The 20,628-nt window shown below is 35.3% G+C and overlaps 1 protein-coding gene across 1 annotated transcript in view; it reads left to right on the forward strand.

Annotated features, from left to right (window-relative positions):
* The window catches only part of PCDH9 (protocadherin 9), a 991,580-nt gene extending 971,351 nt beyond the window's left edge, over positions 1-20,229 (forward strand). Inside the window, exon 5 of the mRNA XM_065896163.1 lies at positions 19,856-20,229. Coding sequence (XP_065752235.1) covers positions 19,856-20,229 — 374 coding nt within the window. The remainder of the gene's footprint in view (positions 1-19,855) is intronic.
* Positions 20,230-20,628: the final 399 nt, after the last annotated feature.

Consider the following 20,628-nt stretch of genomic DNA (forward strand, 5'->3'; position numbering starts at 1 on the left):
ATAACATCACATTGTCAATGTTCTGTATTTTCTATGAAAAATAAAATAAAGTAATTGAAAATGACATATTAATGTCCTACCTTAGCAACTGCATCAATTACTATAAATGACAATATCATACTTCCAAGGCACTTCTTACTTTCATAGTACTTTTCTTCTGATGCTATCAAGGTGCTCATGGGTTTAAATGGCATGAACCCACTGAATCACAAACAGACCTGAGCTGATATTACTTATGACTGAAAAGTATCCTTTGTTTGGTTTCTGTAATTACAAAACCGAGGATAAACGTTAGTAATTAGGTAAAGCATTTAGTTTGATGCTCAAAAATATTTTGGAGAGATAAAATATGTCTGGCTTTGATGAGAGTAAACCTAAGGAGATTAAACATTGACTGATGAATTTCATGCAACAACTAGTTATAAAGTATCCTACATGCATTTTTGATACCTAATGGGCTCTTTGAATGGTTAGTGATATTTTATTTATGTTTTCAACATTGATCTTTAAGTTGGCATCATCTGACATCCAATTAATAAGCCTTTAGTTTTACTTGTTAGATGATGCTAAATCAGTTTTGAGGATTGTGGAAAAATACAAATAGTTTTAGAAAGATTAAAGACATAGGAATAAATAAAACTAAGTTTATTGTAGGTTTCACAACTGAGGAAGATAAAATACAAAAATTTGAATGCAATGACTATATATCTTCCATTTCATTTTTATAGTGATTATGTACAACTGTCACCTAGTTCATGTGTCCAACTGATTTTGATGCTCACAGTAACCTCATAATGAATCAAGTATTATTGCCTACAATTTTAGAGGTGAATTAACAGTACAGAGATGTTAGATAAGATTCCAATGTCACTGCCTGTGATAACACAGGTGTTTGAACCTTGGTGCTCAGAAGCGAGTCTAGAGTTCTTTCACCCACACTAGGCTGCCTTTCATGAGACTATGTTTCACATATTTATATAGTTCATTGTTTTGGTTATTCCCAGGTTAATATTATTAAAGGAGTGGCTAACAGGGTACATTTAGGAAAAAGGGAAGACTTGTGAAGGACATATTTCAGGACAAACTAATTTCTTTTGCTTCTCAAAGTCCTGTACCACGTGGTCTCACATACTCCTACTCATAGAGGCAAGCTCCCCCAAACCAAAGTAAAAAAAAGCACATTTAAAGAGATTAGTAGTTGATTATTCTCCTTTCTACCAACTATAAAATAAAATACCATGGATTTCTCGTATAGGATGAGGGATTTAGATTAGCCATCCCTATAATCAGATGTGTAACTCATACCATTTTGTTTGTGAGGTTGTTATGGAGGTTTTTTCTTAGCATCCAAAGCAAATAAGCAGGGATTCCACTCTTAAAACTGTGACTTGGTGTGACCGTTTCAGCTTTCTCTAAGGTGATACTTAAGCCTATTTCTCTGGCTTTGTATACAGAAGTGTCTTAATCATTTGAAAGATAATTATATTAAGAAAGATGATTGTGACTGCCTTGGAGAGAAAAAACTAAAGGAAAGAATCTCTGTGGAAAGAGAGAGCCCAATCTAAATGTACTGTAGTTGTCCAAGTGAGAAATGGCAGCTTTTAAACTAAGGCAGTGTGCTTAGGTTGGTTGTGGAGGGGAAGCATTTGTTTTATAATTTTAATAGCTTATTTTCATTTAAATTCAATAAATTTATTTTTATCTATAAAGTATAAAACTTGAATAAAATTTCATAATACTTTTTTCATTAATTTCACCCATGGGAGTATAATCATCATGAATTAAGATGCCTTATTCATCTGTGGAATTACCCTGGTATCAGTGGGTATTTACAAAACAATGTAGAGGACATGGGTGTTAGCCTCAAAGATTTAAAACTGGGAAAGATGAGAGACTGGGGAATAGACAGCCAAGAGAATACCCATGGGGTTAAATACATGGAAGTGGGAAAGAATGGATAATTTATGTGTTTAAGTTTTAACCATCCATGCCCTGGTTTAAACCTTATGAAGATGTAATCAAGGTAATGGGAGGAATATAATTTTGTTGTCATGGTGTTTAGTGCAGACTAGCCAAAAATGTGAGAAGTATGGGGCTGGTGAAAACAAGGCTGTTAGAGTTTCCTGAATGTGAAACAACCAGAAACTGAATGGAGGTTTGATAGAATAATGAGAGGAATAAAGTACCTGAGACATATTACAAGGAAAAAAATAAGCCACAGTTCACGTCAGATTTCTGAATAAGAGGTGAGAATGATCTGCCAGTTTTGCTTCATTATGGTTGTAATGAACCTCTGCCTCAGAACTCTTTCTTTCTAATTCAGTCCAACTCCATGGACACAAGATCACATAGTCAATCCAATGCTGAGACTTTTTTTTTTCTCAGTATCTTTTGAAAATACTTGTATTCATTAAATAGCAACCAAAAACATTAACTTTGACAATTCTGGATAAAATGAGTGACCTCACACCGATGTATTCTTGGATTAAATATATGTAACAGGAACAGTGACCCTATAGAAAATACATACAGTATTTCTACACAAGGATCATTCTTAAGTGCCATTTCTCTAAGTAAATTATAGAGTAGGAAAATGGAAGACATCCTTATATCTTTCTAAATGGTGGCTTATTCAATAAAAGAAAATCAGAAATTTAACCTTGTCAGCTCTGATTGTGGAATAAACTGACATAGTTTAACTTGACATGAATGTTATCTCTGTCCTTAACATTTTTTGGCTTCTGGAAACTTTTTTTCCATCTCATTGGCTAAAAACAGCTATCACAAGCCCCAGAGACATCATAAGTGCATTTAAACCTTAACCCATGGAAGGGGGAAGCAATCTGTCAGGAACCTGAAGAGCAGGGTTTATTCTTCTAGTATTTATAGTCTAGCTTCCTGAATAATGATTCTTTCTCAGCAAAGACCACAAAATCCAGCCCTTGAATGGAATGGCACATATTTCTTGTACAGAACTGGAAGTAGCTAGGGACCACGTTTTAAAAATACACATGAAGTTTGCACTACAGAGACCCTACCTGTTTTGTTGTCCAAAATGTGAATAATATAGTAGATTTCTAGTGAAAACTATTGCCTATATTATATGAGTAGATGATATTTCATGAGCTATACTAAAGGTACAATATTAGTAACTTAGTCAAAGTGGAGATATTGACATCTAATTTCCCAGAATTGGAGTGAGAGATAACAGATGCTCTAAATTTGTGTGTTAAAATTTACTTATTTTCAGCATGAGGAAGTTTTCCAGGTTGTGATGTCCAACCCAGAAATATTGGTGACAGGGAGAACTCAACAGTGCTAAACTGTCATTTCCAATCACTTGGTGACTTATATTAATCTCAGTGTTCTGAATAACTCCACTTTACAGAAAGCATATTTCTGTGTTTATAAAGTTACTTTGTTCTATTTGATTAGGAAATAAACTTTCTAGAACACTTCACCTTGCAATCAGTTTTTCTCTGCCATCCTTGTCCTGTCTATTATTCTACCTTTTCAAATGTTTTTCATTACAGAGAATGTCCAATGGCTACACCTGCACTTTAGACTATGTTAATGAGCACATATAGTTTTATTTTACTCTGGTCGTGTTGTTTTAATTACCATCATTAATCTAAAATTAATGTCCTCTGTCAACAACAAGAAGCAGCAGCATGCAGCACTGTTTTTAGAATTAGAAGCACTAAATTCTGTCCCAGTACAAAGGAGCTGTATAAGTGCTGGCAAGTCATTTTGCCTCTCTGAGCCCATCTTATTTACCAGAAAATAACGGGAATGAGGGAGGTGCTCTCTACTATCTCTTTTGGACACTTCTAAAACAGCTAGTCTTATCTACAACACTCACCTATATAACTACCTTTTTCCATCTTGTGAAGAGGAGAACATAGCAGGATAGAGAAGGGAGATGGTGCATATCTTAACCCCGGCGCTATTCTCTCAGAAGGCAGAAAGAAAGTCCCGCCTCACGTATTTCATGTGGTCTGTCATAGTTCCCTGCTCTAAAGTATAGTACTCTGCTCAAGTCTCTCCTTTCTTCCTCCTTTCTAGGCCTTCTTTAGGAAAAATAAAAAGAAAGGCAGTAGGAGCTAGGGCAGAATTGCAGCCAAAAAGTAACCACTCTTTTTATAAAGCAAAGTCCCATTATATATATGTATGTGCATGTCAGTGATACAACTTCACACACTTGCTGGCCCAAGACAGTGAAACAGAGAGGAGAGAGAGATAGCTGAAACAGTCCAGGTTATTCTGCCAGTCATTCCTGCTGGCAGAGTGAGCAGATGTCCCTGAGTAAACTGCTGTGGGTGACATGAATGTCTGTTCCCCATTCCCTCATGCTTCTTATAATTGAGCAACTTGACGTGCTGAATGGATTTCAGGAGTATTTTGATTATACCTCAATTTTGCCTTAAACACTCAGTTTAAAATCTACTTAAGATGTTACAATATGATGGGTTTCAAAAATATAAGTTCCAAAGCAAAACAGAACCAATAAGGACACTTAAAATAAAAATCAGTTTATCATAAAAGAATCTCCACACTGCTCATAAAATCTGTGCTTTAGAAGCAATAATTCAAATTATGAAAAAAGTCAAGAAACAAAACACTTGAATTCCTTAAAATAAAACCAAGCAACTCTTGTTTTATCAGTGACACAATGATTCAGTGATTTTCTTATATTATCATTTGTGTTATATTATTATTGTTATTTGCAATATCTCTCTACACATACACACAGTTCGATTTTCTGCTAACACCTCTAAATGACTCACAGTTCAAGAATTGTTTTTTACTAATTTAATCCACTAAGTCAAGTATAAGTAGCTGATTAAAGTGCAGACTCCCTCTCAAAGAAAATTTTATAATAGCTCCTTTCCTGAAGTTAATTTTTGAAGTAAAGGCAAATGTTCTGGAAAGGCATTGGGTGGAGGATGTTAAGACTCTCTTTTAAAATGACTGTTAGAAATCCATGTCCTAATTTTCCTACATAAACCAGTCATCAAACCCAACAGAGGACAAGAGGGCATGAATACCAAGGATTTCAGGTGTTTTGATGAGTCATTCTATATATCATAATTAGCATCTGCTCTGCTATTCTTGTCAAAAAGAAGAATGCTGAATATGTTAATGCTCGGAAATGCAGTAATTCTTTTCATCCTGATCTTACTTAATAGTTCTGTTAAAACTATATTTTTGCTTTTAAAAATGAAACTCATAATGTATCATAAATTACAGTGGAGGAGTTTTCCTGTTAAGTATGATTGGAAAGAATGTTTCTTAAAAAAGAAAAAGAGCCAGGGAGCTTTACCAACTCATAGATTTTGTAATCCATTTGGACATGAAATATATAGGGATTTTTCATACATCTAGTTTGGTTAGCAAAACTAAGAATGAACATATGTGCATAGGCAAATGAAATTAAAATGTCCACTAAGTACTAATTATGAAATCACTGGATCTAATTCAGAAAACTTCATGTTATTGGTTACTAAAGTACATTCTTTCCAACATTCGTATAACACACTTTCCTAACTGAAAATACAAGTTCTTGAATTCATAAGGACTGTACCCATGCAGTCACCAACAAGTCTGCTGTTAAATAAGCACAGGAAATATAGCCTGTGCCTTGTTCTCTAATGATATTAAGGAAGCAGATGGCTCGAAAAAAGATGTGTTGGTACAAGTTGGTAAATCATAAGCAGGGATAAATTGCCAGCTTACCTCAAATCCAACCTATTTTCCAGTCCCTAACCTCACTAAGTGCTGCCACTCAAGTTGAACTTAACTGTGTCAGAGTTTATTTATTTTTTGTGATACGCATACCTCTCACTGTTGTGGCCTCTCCCGTTGCGGAGCACAGGCTCCAGACGCGCAGGCTCAGGGGCCATGGCTCACGGGCCCAGCCGCTCCGCGGCATGTGGGATCTTCCCGGACCGGGTCACGAATCCGTGTCCCCTGCATCGGCAGGCGGACTCTCAACCACTGCGCCAACAGGGAAGCCCAGAACTAGTTCTTTATATAAAGAAAATATATTTCATAGTTGTCATTTCTAGTTCTCTTTCTAAAATTAATTAGACTATCAACCTCTCACCCTCTGCAAACAAGCAGATTTTTAAAAAATCACTGAACCTTTATCATGAGCAGAAAAATCTAATGGTAAATTAACACCCTGCAGCTGACAAAAATCCTTGTATGTCTCCTAGTTCATGGTTTTGGCTTTCTTCAACTTTATGTCAAAAAATTTGAAGAGCAGTTTGTAATCACTGATATATATTTATAGCTCACTTCAGGAGCCAATCAGACATGATCATGTAACAATGCCAGGTATGTGACTTAAGCTCTGCATAAATTGTTTGTAGCATATTCAGAGGAGGAGAGAATACATTTTAAGGGCTGTAAGAGTAATTACCAAGAAGCAATGCTTTTGATTTAGTGAAAAATGCTCTGAAAGGGGAAGAAATTTGGCTCAGTAGCTTGGCTTAAATGGAGGATGCTAAAATCTCCGTGATCTTAAATTGTCTGTTTAATCCAATAACATCTTTTTTCATCTATGCCATCTTTCAGTAAAAAGAGGCTTGGAGACTATAATTAAGACCTACATAATATAGCCATATTAACTAAAATAATGCGACTGTCAACTTGGTAACTGTAACTAAGATAGCACGCTTATGGATAGATAGATGGATACATATACATAGATGTTTCCCAAGTAGCAACTCCAAGTAATTTATTAGCAATAACATGGTTGTCGAATATGCTGTTTGTCGGAGTTCTATTTACATTCCATGTTGACTGGGAGAACATTCTGGGAGTATTTCAGCCAGATAAAAAATACCCTTAGTGCCTAATTTTGAACCAAAGCCATACCAATCGTTCTAGATGAAAACTTAACTTTATAAATCTTGCCAGAGGTTCACATATCTCAAAACCTTTGACTGTCATCTAGATTAAAAAGTAAAGGTTCACTGTGCAGTTCACTTCTATTAGAGAGAAACGAACTGACATCCTAAGTAGTATTGATAATATTTGTCAAGGGCCGGCTGTCTTGTTATTTTATTTATGTGGTAGACTGAGGCACAGCCAGCTCAAGAACTCAAAACAGGAATTAAGTGTTTTAACCACACTTTACTGCATAAAGTCAAAAAAGACACAGAAAAGTGATTTATAAATTTACTAATAATTTTTACTTCCCGTGAAGATATACTGGGTTATTCTGTAATGATCCATGTATACAGAGTGTGGTACTTGGTGAGTATATAAAGAGCAGCATTTCAAGAATTTTTACTGAAATATTAAAAAGACAATGGAATATTCCATTCATTCTCACTAGCTCTCTTTTCATCAACTCACAAGGCTGCTCTGAATTTTTAAATAATATTTATTTGGAGTTATTACCCCAATAATTGGCTTACATATTATGTATAGTTAATAGAAAGTATAGTTTTCAAACTGATCACAGTTGTCTTGTTTAGTGATAGATGACCATAAAGGATTTTGAAATTGTGTTTTGACCAGTTAGGACTTTAAAATTTGAATTCCACTTGGAAGCTTATCTCAAAAGATATTTATTGGCTTTATATATGGTGATTTACAAAAACAAAAACTTTCCCACATTTGCTCTCATATATTCAAGTTATCTCACCTGTTCACTTTTTGGTTTCCTGAATAAATTCTTCAAACCTTCCATAGCTCTTTCTAGATTCCAGGCACATTGCACCCATCCCTTTCCTTACCTCTTCAGGCCTAGGAATGGTAATATTTTCCTACTTTTTCAGGTCCTTGCCTCCCTTACTACTCCTTTTTAGTTCACTTTCCTAGCCCACACTCCACAGAGTCCCTTCATTAAACTCTTTTCACTTAACCCTTTTGAGTGCCAGTCCTGTCATGCCAGAACACTGAAAGATACCCAAGCTATGTCAGCTTGCAAGGAGGCACACTTTCACATTGTGATCTGATGGATGCCTCAAAGCCTTCTTTATCTCAAAATCACATTCTTCTGCCATGATGCTTCAGGCATTCATATGTGTGGATTGAAGCGGCTCTGGAAGCCTCTTACTGAAGTGCAGATATTCCTCCAAAGGATAGCAATTAACATTTTGGTCAATAACATTGTAAGATTAATGAGTTTATCAGAGCAGCCAACCACCAATTATGCCCAAGAGACAGGTCATTTTGACGAGACAGATTGGAAGATAATAAAAACATATTTAATTGCAAAGGGACAACAGATCTAGATAAGAAACAAATGTGATAAGCCACAACTCCTTCAAAGAAGTTATTGAAATAAACCAGAGGGGAAAAAAGACAATACCTGAAAAGACAAGGTCAAATTTTGCTTACCACAAATTTTTCTCCTTGATACAGAATTAGTGTCAGTACCTCTCCCTTATTTTGTTTTCTTACATTCACTAAGAAGCTTTATTCTGAGAGTAGCACTAGTTTTCCTAAAATTTTGCATGTAAACATCAGCTTAATCTTGAGAAAATTTTAAATACTTTTTATTATATGTGAAAGTGCATTGATGTTGCAACAAAATTGTTCTGTTTCAGAAAAATGATAAACGATTCATATCTTATAAAATTATAATGGCAATATTCTTTGATGATAAATATTGCAATATTATATGCATTGAAGTTGGGACTTATGGTCAACTACCAATAAAATAGTGAAATACTAAAGAAAAGTAACTTGTCTTCCTATCCTCAGAAAATTATAGTCTCTGATGGGCAACAGGCAGAACAGAAAATACTGCAAATAATCTCAGCCAAATTTATATAGATGTTATAAAATTCACATGTAATACTTATCATTTTAAGAGAGAAATCTATCTTTTAAAGACCTATATTAACGAAGTAATTTCTCTGGATTTGCAAGGTGCATTCAGAGATAAACATACATTTAGATCGGAATGGGTAATCCTATGCATTACCCCAAGAGGGCAAGATTTCTCTCCACAATACTCCATTATACAAGCCATTTTCAATAATGAAGTAATGGCATTTTCAACAGTCCCCTTAGGAGATTCTTTCAAAATATAACATTATGCTTCTCATTTTTAGAGTAGTTTTCCTTTATGTACAACTAAATTTAAGCAATGAATTACACCATGGTATTCTACATGTGATCTAATGTGGCATATTAGCCTCTTTTTAAAATCACACTTTCCCCTAAAATTTGTGAAAAGTAATTTAATTCCTTAATGGTTGTAAGCCAATATATTAATGGAGTCTAAACTACTTTTAGGTTTTTAATACAATCTCTAATCAAATTATATTTTTTCTAAATATCCTCCCATTTACCTGAACATACCTGTACCAGGGCTAAATTCTGCGTACCTTTCTGCATCTCATTGGAGCTCTGCTTCAGAATAATTGCTAATAATTACTTTGGTATCGTCAGGCTTTCAAGAATTGTTTTGTTATGTATCCTGTGAATCTGGACTTCTGAAAACATCTGAAGAACTCAGTTAGTGAGAGGAATTATGAACTTTCTTGCATGATTAAGCAGTTCAGTGGGATACAGGAAGCAACCTAATTATGTTTCATTTGGGGCATTCTACTTGCTTCGACCCAAACTAAGGTAGCACATAAGTACTTTTGAATGTGCCTATTTTACACTTACTAATACCATTCAGACATTTCAAATATCATCTTGGTAAAATTTTATGCTGTGAACTCTTAGCAATGTTTCTTATGGAAAGGTAAATCCATTTGATTATTAACTATTTTCTGATTGTAAATAACTTGTCACATAATGTTTTACATACAGTTTTTATGTTATCTCACTGATTTGGGGTTCAGAACAAATTTCATGTTTTCTTTTCTTTCAAAATCTATCTAGTAATTATCTACAGTGCCAGACCATGGTAACAGGTGTTGAGGACATAGTTACCTCGAAGCAAATTACCTGCATTTGCACTGCTTACATTCTAGTGTTAGAGCTAGACCATGAACAAATAAATACACTGTGACAGGTAGTAATGAGTGCTATCCAGAAAAATGCAGCTGGGGAAGGGAATAGAGAGTGAATGGTGTAAAGGATATTATTTTTTATAAGGTGATCAGAAAATGCCTCTATGAAAAATCAAATTTGAGTAAACATCTAAATGAAGTGAGGCCAATGCACAAATTATAGTAAATTGAAGGCCCTGAGACCTAATTAATCTTGGTGCAAGTCAGTGTAGCTGAGCAGAGAGAGTAAGGTGGGGTTAAGGAGAGAAGGTGGCAGAGTGGGGTACAGATATGACATCAGGAGCTGGACAGGAGCCAGATCATATGGGACTCTGGGCCACAAGAAGGAGTGTAGCTTTTACTCTGAAGTCCTTGGAAGCAGAGGAGTGAAGTGTTCTGCTTTAAATACTGTGTTAGTCTGAACAGCCCCCAAATATATCCACATCCTTGTCCTCAAACATGTGACTGTGTTATCTTACATGACAAATGGGACTTTGCAGATGTGATTAAATTAAGGATTTTGAGATGTGATTATCCTGGATTATCTACATAGGCACAGTGTAATCACAATGGTCCTTAAAAGAGGGATGCAGGAGGAGTTAGAGGAGGTGATGTGATAACAGAAGTGAAGATTGGAGAATGTGTTTTGAACTTGGAGAAGGACCCAGAAACCAAGAAACACAAACAATCTCTAGAAGCTGAAGAAAGGAAGAGGATGGATTTTCCCCTCAGAGTTTCAAGGATGAAGCAGCCTGCTTAACACCTTGACTTTAGCTCAGTGAAATTGATTTTTCAGAATTTTGACCTCCAAAACTGTAAGAAAATGTTATTTTAAGTCACTAAGTTTGTGGTAATTTGTTACAGCATCAATAGAAAACTAATATAAGTCTACTACCTATTTACTTGTAACTATATATACATGCCTCTAGTTAAGGATTAGAGCATAGAATGTCACAGAGAGAAAGAAGGAAGTCCTACTAGGAAATAATAGTGGCTTGAGGTGGTGGGTTTTCAGGGAGGGAAATAGACTAAGGAACTTGCTGATTGACTGTGTATCTTGAGTAAGAGACAGACGTTGTATTAGTTTTCAATTTATGAATTACAAATTACCACAACTTATTCAGTTATAGCAACTCAAATTTACTATCTCAGTTTCCACCCATTTATTATCACAGGAGTCCAAGCAGGCTTGCCATGCCTAGTGTCTCACAAGGCCAAAATCAAGTTATCAGCTGGACTGGACTCTTCTATGGAGGCTCTGAGGAAGAATTGATTTTATAACTCACACAGATTGTTGGTAGAATCCTGTTCCTATGGTTGTAGGATTGAGATCCCTGTTGTCCTGCTGGCTGCCCAGCTGGGGTGGCTCTCAGCAATTAGAGGCTCCTCTCAGATCCTTTCTCTGTGGTCCTTTCCATCTTCAAAGACACCAATGGAATATTGAGTCCTTCTTGTGCTTTGAATCTGAGCTTCTTTCTGCTAATAGTTAGAGAAAACTCCCTGATTTTCAAGAGCTCACGTGATTATGTTAGGCCCAAATATAGTTTATAAATATAGCTTAGTCTATTAACTAAAAATCAACGTTGTTAATGAGTGTCCTTGTTACATCTGCAAAACCTCTTTTGCCATTGTCTTAGTACAAACTGCTATAATGGGATATCATAGACTGGCTTAAACAAGGAACATTTATTTCTCATAGTTTGGAAGGCTGGAAGGACCAAGATCAAGATATAGACAAAATTGGTGTCTGGTGAGATCCCCTTTCCTAGTTTGCAGATAGCTCCCTTCTTGTTATACATGGCAGACAGAGAGTAAAAGTATTAGTTCTCTGGTCTTTTTTTTTTTTTTTTTTTTTTGCTGTACGCGGGTCTCTCACTGTTGTGGCCTCTCCCATTGCAGAGCACAGGCTCCAGATGCACAGGCTCAGCTGCCATGGCTCAAGGGCCCAGCCACTCCCCCTGCATCAGCAGGCAGACTCTCAATCACTGTGCCACCAGGGAAGCCCCCTCTGGTCTCTTTCTATAAGGGCACTAATCCCATCGTGAGGACTTTACCCTCATGACTTCATTTAAACTTAATCATGTCCCAAAAGTCCCACCTCCAAATACCATAACATTGGGTATTAGGATTTCAGTGAATGAATTTGGCGGGACAGAAAACTTCAGTCCATAGCAGCCATATAATTTAACATTACCACTTGTGTGATATCATGTTTCTAGTCCCAGGAATTAGGTTGGAGAATTTTAGAATTTTGCATAATGGTTGCTAATGCTGACTCCTTTTTTTTTTTTTCTTTCTGAATTGAGCAAGCAGGTGATCAGTGTGCTATACACAAGAATAGTAAGTTCAGGAAGAATAATATGTTTGGAAAAAAACAGTAAGAATTACATTAGTTGGAAATGCCTACTAGAAATACAAAGGGTGCTGAGGATCCGGGAGTCAGATATGTTGATATCACTACAGGAGAATGATATGGGACTGAAAATGTAAATTGGGGACTTGCTAGCATATATATGACTTATAAGGCTGCATAATTATACAATTTCACCTAGAAGAGGTGTAGATAAAGAGCAATGAGCAGTCCAACATTTAGGGGTCTGGAAAAAGTTGTGGTGTCATCAAATGAAAATGAAACAGAGAGGCTAGTGATGGACTGGAGAAATCAGGAAAGTGTGACAGAAAGAGGAACTTGCTAGAACTGAAAATTCTTGGGCTCCACCTTGAACCTACAGAATCAAAATTCCTGGATGTGGTCATGCAATTTACCTAATAAGCCCTCCAGCTAACTCTGATTCATGCACACGTTTGAAAACTTTAGCTGCGCAGAACACTGGGAAAGTACCCAATGGATGTAAGTAAGTACTCAATGTGCTTGCATCTCCAAGAGAGGACCTTGAAAGGCAGCAGCAGCAGCATCTGAGAGATCATTAGAAATGAAGGAATTCAGGACTCCAGATTTACTGAATCATATTCTGCATTTTAACAATTTCCCCAGGTGGTTCATATGCACATTAACATTTGAGAAACACTGATCTATACTTTATTAATTCAAAGTTATGGTAACATCTATGTGTAAACACACACACACACACACACACACACACACACACACACACCTACAGATCCCATGCATCATAGTTGATGACTTATTCCATTTAAAACAGAATCTTTCAGACACCTTTTAAAATATATAATTTATGAAGTCTTTAAATATTTAACAACTTAGCAAAATGTTTTCCCCAAATTCCCCAATGCTTAAAATAACCAGGGACTAATCACTATGCCTTCTGAAGACCATGAAAAATAGAATCTGTAGCTCAGAGACTCAGGGAGGAACAAGGCTCCAGTTATAAGTGTCCCAGGTGAAAATTATCAGAGAACTGGGCAAATAAAAATGAACTTCACCAGTTTATTTTTTCCATTCTAATTAAATACACCTGAAATCTGGGAATGAGTGGAAAGTGTGTAAAGACAAATTACTTCACAGTACTGTGTACCTCTTTTCTGGTTTCAGACAAGAACCTGAGAGTTTTTTAAGGGAGAGAAGATTATATAAATTGTTTTTTTAAAAAAAATTGGATCTCAGCCTGAAATTCATCAGTAAAGAATTATTTCATTTCTTAATACCTTAGATTTGTTTGCACATCAAATAAGATTTACTATGTTTTTTTTGAGAAACTATGTGAATTGTAAGAAATGGAGAGTAATTCAGGAAATATCAGTATATGAGTAACTTTTTAAAATGAAAGACATCAAATATGAGTAAAAGAAAGAGTAAACTATAGAAGAAAGTAAATATGGTCTGCAATAATATAGATAAGCTGTTTTATACTAAGCAATATTGTCAAGATTTGAGAATTAATTTAAATAATCAATAACCTTAGACTATTGTCATTTCATTGATTGCAGCATCAAATGCTAATTGTGAATAAGTAAAATCAAAGAGATTTTCTTTTCAGCAATTAGCTTTAGCAGATGAGAAAAAAGGGAGCTGATATTCATGCCATGCTGAAGAAAGCTAAAGATTTATAAGGAGGTGCTCTCTATTCTTTGTGAGCTATAAAGTCTATCCAAATAGCAATATCCTCTCTGGCAGAGAATCTGCTGCTCGTGCTGGCTATGTGTTATTGCATTTGGACTGTCTCCATCTGCAAATGTTGACTTTTCATCTGTGACCAAAGAAAAAAATTTGTATAAGGAATGTGTAAAATATTTAATCCATGTTTAGTTGTTAACTAAAGGTTTTGTCAAATCCTGCTTGTGTGGGAATTCTGTATTTGTTTCTCAAGGTGACTATAGGTGCTTTCACAATGTTGGATTAAATTTCAGCCATAAACAAAAACTCTGATGAAGGTTTTTACTTAGACTGAGAAATGTAAATACTTGTTTCAATCATACTTTCACATTCCAACACCTATATGTGACCTAAGTAATCGACTAATCTACAGGAACAATTGATTTATGATTTCTTTGCCCTGTCTTGGACTTCTCATTAGTAGAATGAAAATAACACTGAAAATTTGATTATCTATGACAAACCACAGTGATATTTAATAAAGGAATAAGAGATTGGTAGAGGTCATGAATCAGAATTTAGTCTTTTACTCTCAATTTTTAGGTGAGAAACTAGGAGACGTGGAATCTAAAATTACTTTCACAAAGTTCATGCAAATTCATTATTTTACTGGGGCTCAGATCTATTTCTATTTGCTTGAGCTATAATGATCATGTGACCTGAGATTTCTGGACTAATTCTGATTTTAGATATTCTATGCAAGAATCTCTTGAACCTAACATGGGATCAAACAAAAGTTATTCAGTGAATGAATGAGAAATGTTTTTCCCATAGGTATACTCAAGTTTGCCAGATCTACTTTTGGATTTAGACTGTCCACATAACTATGCTGTACTATTTTATATACAAATCTGAGTTTAAATGGCAGTGAAATTTGTACCCCTTGAATGTTTTTCTGAGCAGGGTAATAACTGATATTTATTCCTGTGTGACAGTGATTTTAAAATATTGGTTGGACAAGGATAATGGGATCTAAAGTAGAGATCATGTATCAAAAGGGAAAGTGAGCAATGCTGAATGGTTTCCTCTGTTTTCATGCCAATGCTCATATTCAAAATTAACTTTTACTATTTTTAGATTGGAAGCAAATTAATCGATTTGATTTGTATCTGCAACTGATCAATAAGTATAGTGTGTGGAGACAGTAGGGGGGGCTATCAAGTGACTTTACCTGACATTCTTTCAGGTCCCTGCAGATTTCCATAAATATTTAGCTTCAGCTTTCCACTCAGGGTAATCCACAAAAATGATAAGAAATTGTTATGCCACTACATATTGTCTCACAAAAAAAATTAAAAAGAATAGAAATAAACTGAGGGTGAAAATGAGCCAGTAAAAATACTAATTTTTTGGTTTTGGTCTCCTAGAGATAGTAAAATTATCTAAAAGCGTACTGGGTGAGAATATTTGTTTCCCTGAAATTTTTAATAGGAAGATTCAGTATGAAAAGGAGCAAGTATAATAATTAAGATTTTTCTCAGTAAATTAATAGCAAGCCCAAAGCAAAATTATAGGATAAAAGCCTACTTAAAAATGGAAATTTCTTTAAAACAAGGAAAGACATTTTATCACTCTGCCTAGAGATCAGGCAAACTGCTTCAGCAAGTCCAAATCAGTGGATGCATCTTTTACTTTAAGATGTTTAGTGATGCACAACTCTTTGCATACTACACTCATGCTACCTTTCAAGGTACCTTCTTCTGGGGAAAATACAGAAAAACTGGAATTTAACAAATGTTTTGCATAAAAATGATGATATATGCTCTTAACCACAAAAAGACCATTATAACATGACAATCAGATATGTTTTGCATGGAAGAGGTATTTTTCTATAATAAAAATTGAATGTGACAAAAATTGAGTGAGATGTGATGAATCTGAACCAAAATGATATAAAAATGACATCTATTTTACAATTCAATTTTCACAGTCTGTTTAGTCTTATTTTACCCAATAGTAAAAATTCTAAGGAAAATTTATTCACGTAAAAGTGCAAACCGTTATATAGTATGAAACCTGACCAGAAATATGAAAGGTCTCATGATTTTTGAAAAAAAATATCAGTTTATCAGTTTCGATCTTTGAAATTAAGGGGTTTCAAACTATCAGTTTGAAAAGCAGTGGGCAACAGGCCAGAAGGTACTTGTTAATTATAGCAGTGAGTTAATCAATGAACTAACAATTCTGCTTCCGGGTATAATAAAATGAGATCAAAGCTCATTCAACTATCCTACCATTTAAGTATAACTGGAGATCCATTAAATTGGATAGTTTCACATTTTAAACCTGCATGTTTAAAAGTCAGCAATTCAAGCAGCTCTATGACAGCTGTTGATGCCTAAATCATAGGAAAATTATTTTGTTTGGTTTTGAACAGGAAGATGGAGCAAAGATGGAGAGAGAAATACATTGAGAACTGATATAAACATTAACTGAAATGACTTTCAAGAAGCTTTTTATGTGCTTTTGTTTTTGCTTTCAACATTTAAACGCAGAGGCAGATGGCTTGGACAGTTTTATCAGCACTTGTGTCTTTATACATTAAAAAATGAAGCAAGATAACCAAACTCATAGATTGCAGATTGTTAAAGGGGACAAATAATTTAGGTTTTTTAAAAAATCAATAAAAATTTCAGTGTTAAAATAATCATGATGGGGGATTTTAAATACCTTTTTTGAGAAAAAGGAAACAGATTGGTATAATGCTGAAATTGTAGAAAGTATTTATAAGCAGCTTTAAATCCTGATCTGGATTCTAAATAGATATTGTATGATGTAACACAAATAGGACCTCAAAATTTATGAAAAAATTGGAGAGACAGGGAAACATAAGTGCAGACATGCACCAAGCACACACACATGCACACACACCATCTCAAAATTTATTAAGAATCCAGCACATTTCTGACACATGTAATACATGTTAAATATTCAATGTTGAGGGAATTATGAAAAGTAAATATAATTATTCAGCAATTAAGACAATTCCTTATAGTGATAACATTAAAAATAATTATATGTCAAAGATAAAGGATAATATTTCAGTGCATATAACTTTTGCAGTATTAGCAAAAAATCCCTGACATTTTAAATGCTATATATATATATATATATATATTTTTTTTTTTTTTTTTTTTTTTTTTTTTGCGGTCTGCGGGCTTGTCACTCTTCTGGCCTCTCTCATTGCAGAGCACAGGCTCCGGACGCACAGGCTCAGCGGCCATGGCTCACGGGCCCAGCCGCTCCGCGGTATGTGGGATCTTCCCGCACCGGGGCACGAACACGTGTCCCCTGCATCGGCAGGCGGACTCTGAACCATTGTGCCACCAGGGAAGCCCAAGCAGAGGATATCTTTAATAATTTCTCAGAACATTTTCAACATCATAAAATTTTAATTAACAATTAATATTGTTCTCAGATCATTGCTATTGCTAAGCACTATGAGGAATCAGAAGGCTAATAAGTTGTTTTTTTTCCATCAATGGATTTTAAATCTAGTTGAGAGAAAACAAAAATGTATACTAATGAATGACATTTTTGTCTTTTGTCCCCCAAAAGACAAAAATGTCATTAAAGTAAGAGTTGAGTGAGTGAGCTCAATTAGGGAATTCATTATTCATTAATAAGGGAAGATCTGTGGAAATCTTTCAGGTGCATGTAAAACATGAATTGGCAAAGTTAGGGAAGCTTGCTGTGGTACCTGGGAAGCAAGCTGCCCCTGGAAAGAATCAGTAATTAAATGAAAACAAGCCAGGCAAAAAGCATCTTCCAGGCCTGCGATCCTGATGTAAGGGGCATTGATTGGTTTGAGCAAGATGTGTTAACTTTGTGGATACAGAGTCACTGAACACACCAAAGCGAAACTAAAAGGGAGAAATTAGTTTGAACTTTTAAAATGTGGGCAGAATTCAGAGGACAGAGAAAGGCTCATAGAGAAGATTAAATTAAATACCCTAGGAAGTAAGTAATCATTCGAGGTTTGTGAGAGAAATAGTTTTAAGTAATGAACGTATGTTTAAAATGATAAAACTATTTGCTCTTGAGGGGATGGTACTATGGGTCAGATGAGAAGGAATTTTAAGGTTATTCTAAAGAGCAGATTTTAGATTTCAAAAATGACTAAAATTTCCATTTGTATGTAAGAGTACATTTTAGGCATATATTTTTTTCACATCCAGTGTCCGTTTTAATGTTGTCTGTGTGTTGAGGTCTCAGGTATTTGCCACCAACTCTTACCTATCTCAGCAGGTATTTCTTTTTTAACATGTAAGAAGTAACTAGAATATTATTAAGAAAAATAGATGTTAATATAAAAACCCCACAATTATTGGCCACTTAAAAATATTAGTAGTGCTAACTTGGACTTTAGCAAAAACCTACATTCCAATTGTTGGCTCTTTTAATAGTTAAGTAGAAAAACTTTCAGGGATGTTTTCTTCATTTTTCTCTACACTTTTATTCTGACGACTCTCTACTTTTGAAAATGCTTTATGCCTCAAGCGTTCTTGCCTATCCACTTAACCTCATTCGTAAAATCAATTCCTAATTTTCAAGCTACCACTTATCATTTGACTGTTTAATCAAGGGAAAAAAAAAACAATGACAACAAAAAAACCTTTCCCTTAACCACTTGACACTTGTTTATCAGTAAAGAACTGATGTCCTTTTTACGTAATCAGAGAAGAGTTTACTTTCAAAATCATGGTTAAAATGTTTTAGATTGCCTGCTGGCAAAAAAAATAAATAAATAAAAGAGAAATATCTATGATGATTTATTTTCCCTTTGAATATTAGACTCCATGTGACCCAATTTGCAACTTAGCTAGACTTTCACGTTAGTGAAATTTGGGTTAAGAAATCAAGAAAATAGGTTAAGCTTGGAAGGAACCACATGTTGTCTTTGGATGCAAATGGTGTCTTTATTTACTGGGATTTCACAATGTCAACCAGTCAACCAGGTATATCTTTAGTAATATACTTTAGTTAAAACATTCTTTAAAATTATTATTTAACTTTCTAAAATGTTGCAAAGTTATTTTCATGGGATTTCATGCTAAAAACACACGTTTATATAGAAAACATTTTGTATAACCTTTACAGTATTTTTTTTTTCTTTTTTTTTTTTTTGGCGGTACGTGGGCCTCTCACCGTTGTGGCCTCTCCCGTTGCGGAGCACAGGCTCCGGACGCGCAGGCTCAGCGGCCATGGCTCACGGGCCCAGACACTCCGTGGCATGTGGGATCTTCCCGAACCGGGGCACGAACCCACGTCCCCTGCATCGGCAGGCGGACTCTCAACCACTGCGCCACCAGGGAAGCCCTACAGTATTTATTTTTAATGTTATATTTCAAGTAATACTTTTTATATTCAAGGAGTTGATATGTTAGCATATATTTCAACATTGCACATAAAATTTTTGTACTTTTCACTATTTCTCGTGAATATGAGTTTTTTTTGTGGAGAAGTAGGACATAAATCAGTAATAATACATATGTCGTGGAAAAAGTTCATCAGAAATGATATGTCATGGGTATATCTGTTTACTCATGTCTGTCTATTTATTTTTCTATCTGTCTGTATCTCTAGATATAAATGAAGGCTTAAGGAAAAGAGATAATTCTCACCTCAAGTAAAAGGAATTTTATTCCTCCTATGTTATTCTTAAAAGGATGGGGAATCATATCTTTGATTTGTTTACCTTAATACAACTTTCATGAGCAAATGAGATTACCAATGCACTTTTTCTCTAAGGAGATAATTTTAAATGAAAACTCTAACCACTTTCTTTCCTTATTTTGTCTCTTGTCCTCTGCAGATGGGCCTCTGGGCCCCCGAGGATTAGCTGAAGCTACAGAGATGTGCACTCAAGAGTGCTTGGTTTTGGGTCACTCTGATAACTGCTGGATGCCTCCTGGCTTGGGTCCCTATCAACACCCTAAATCACCTCTCTCAACCTTTGCACCCCAGAAAGAATGGGTCAAGAAGGACAAGCTTGTGAATGGGCACACCCTGACCAGAGCCTGGAAAGAAGATAGCAACAGGAACCAGTTCAATGACCGTAAGCAGTATGGTTCCACCGAAGGCCATTTCAACAATGGCAGCCACATGACAGACATTCCTCTGGCAAATCTGAAGTCTTATAAGCAAGCAGGAGGTGCTATTGAGAGTCCTAAGGAGCACCAACTCTAAAAAGAAAAAGGCTATATGGGACCTAATAACTTTAAACTAAATAGACATGTTAATACCGTGTGTGTCAGAGCTTTATGTATTCAATAGATCTCTACAACTATGCCCCTTATAGCAGGGATATCCATAACTTTGTGTTAGCACCATGGAGGATACAGTGTTTTACCACATAAGAGAGAGAAGATAGTTCTACTAGCCATGTGATCTTGTTTACTAGGATTGATTAAACTCTCCAGAGGTCTCTCCATTGTGCAAATATCCTTTTTTTTTTTTAACTGCATTTTATTTTAACCCTGGACTGCTGCTATGAACAATAGAATATGCATTTGGAGAGTAAGAAAGTTCCATGGATTAGAGTGACTGACAAACATATCCAGTTAGAAAATTGTGCTCTTTTTTTTG

Source organism: Phocoena phocoena, chromosome 18, assembly GCF_963924675.1.
Source record: "Phocoena phocoena chromosome 18, mPhoPho1.1, whole genome shotgun sequence".
Classification (NCBI taxonomy): domain Eukaryota; kingdom Metazoa; phylum Chordata; class Mammalia; order Artiodactyla; family Phocoenidae; genus Phocoena; species Phocoena phocoena.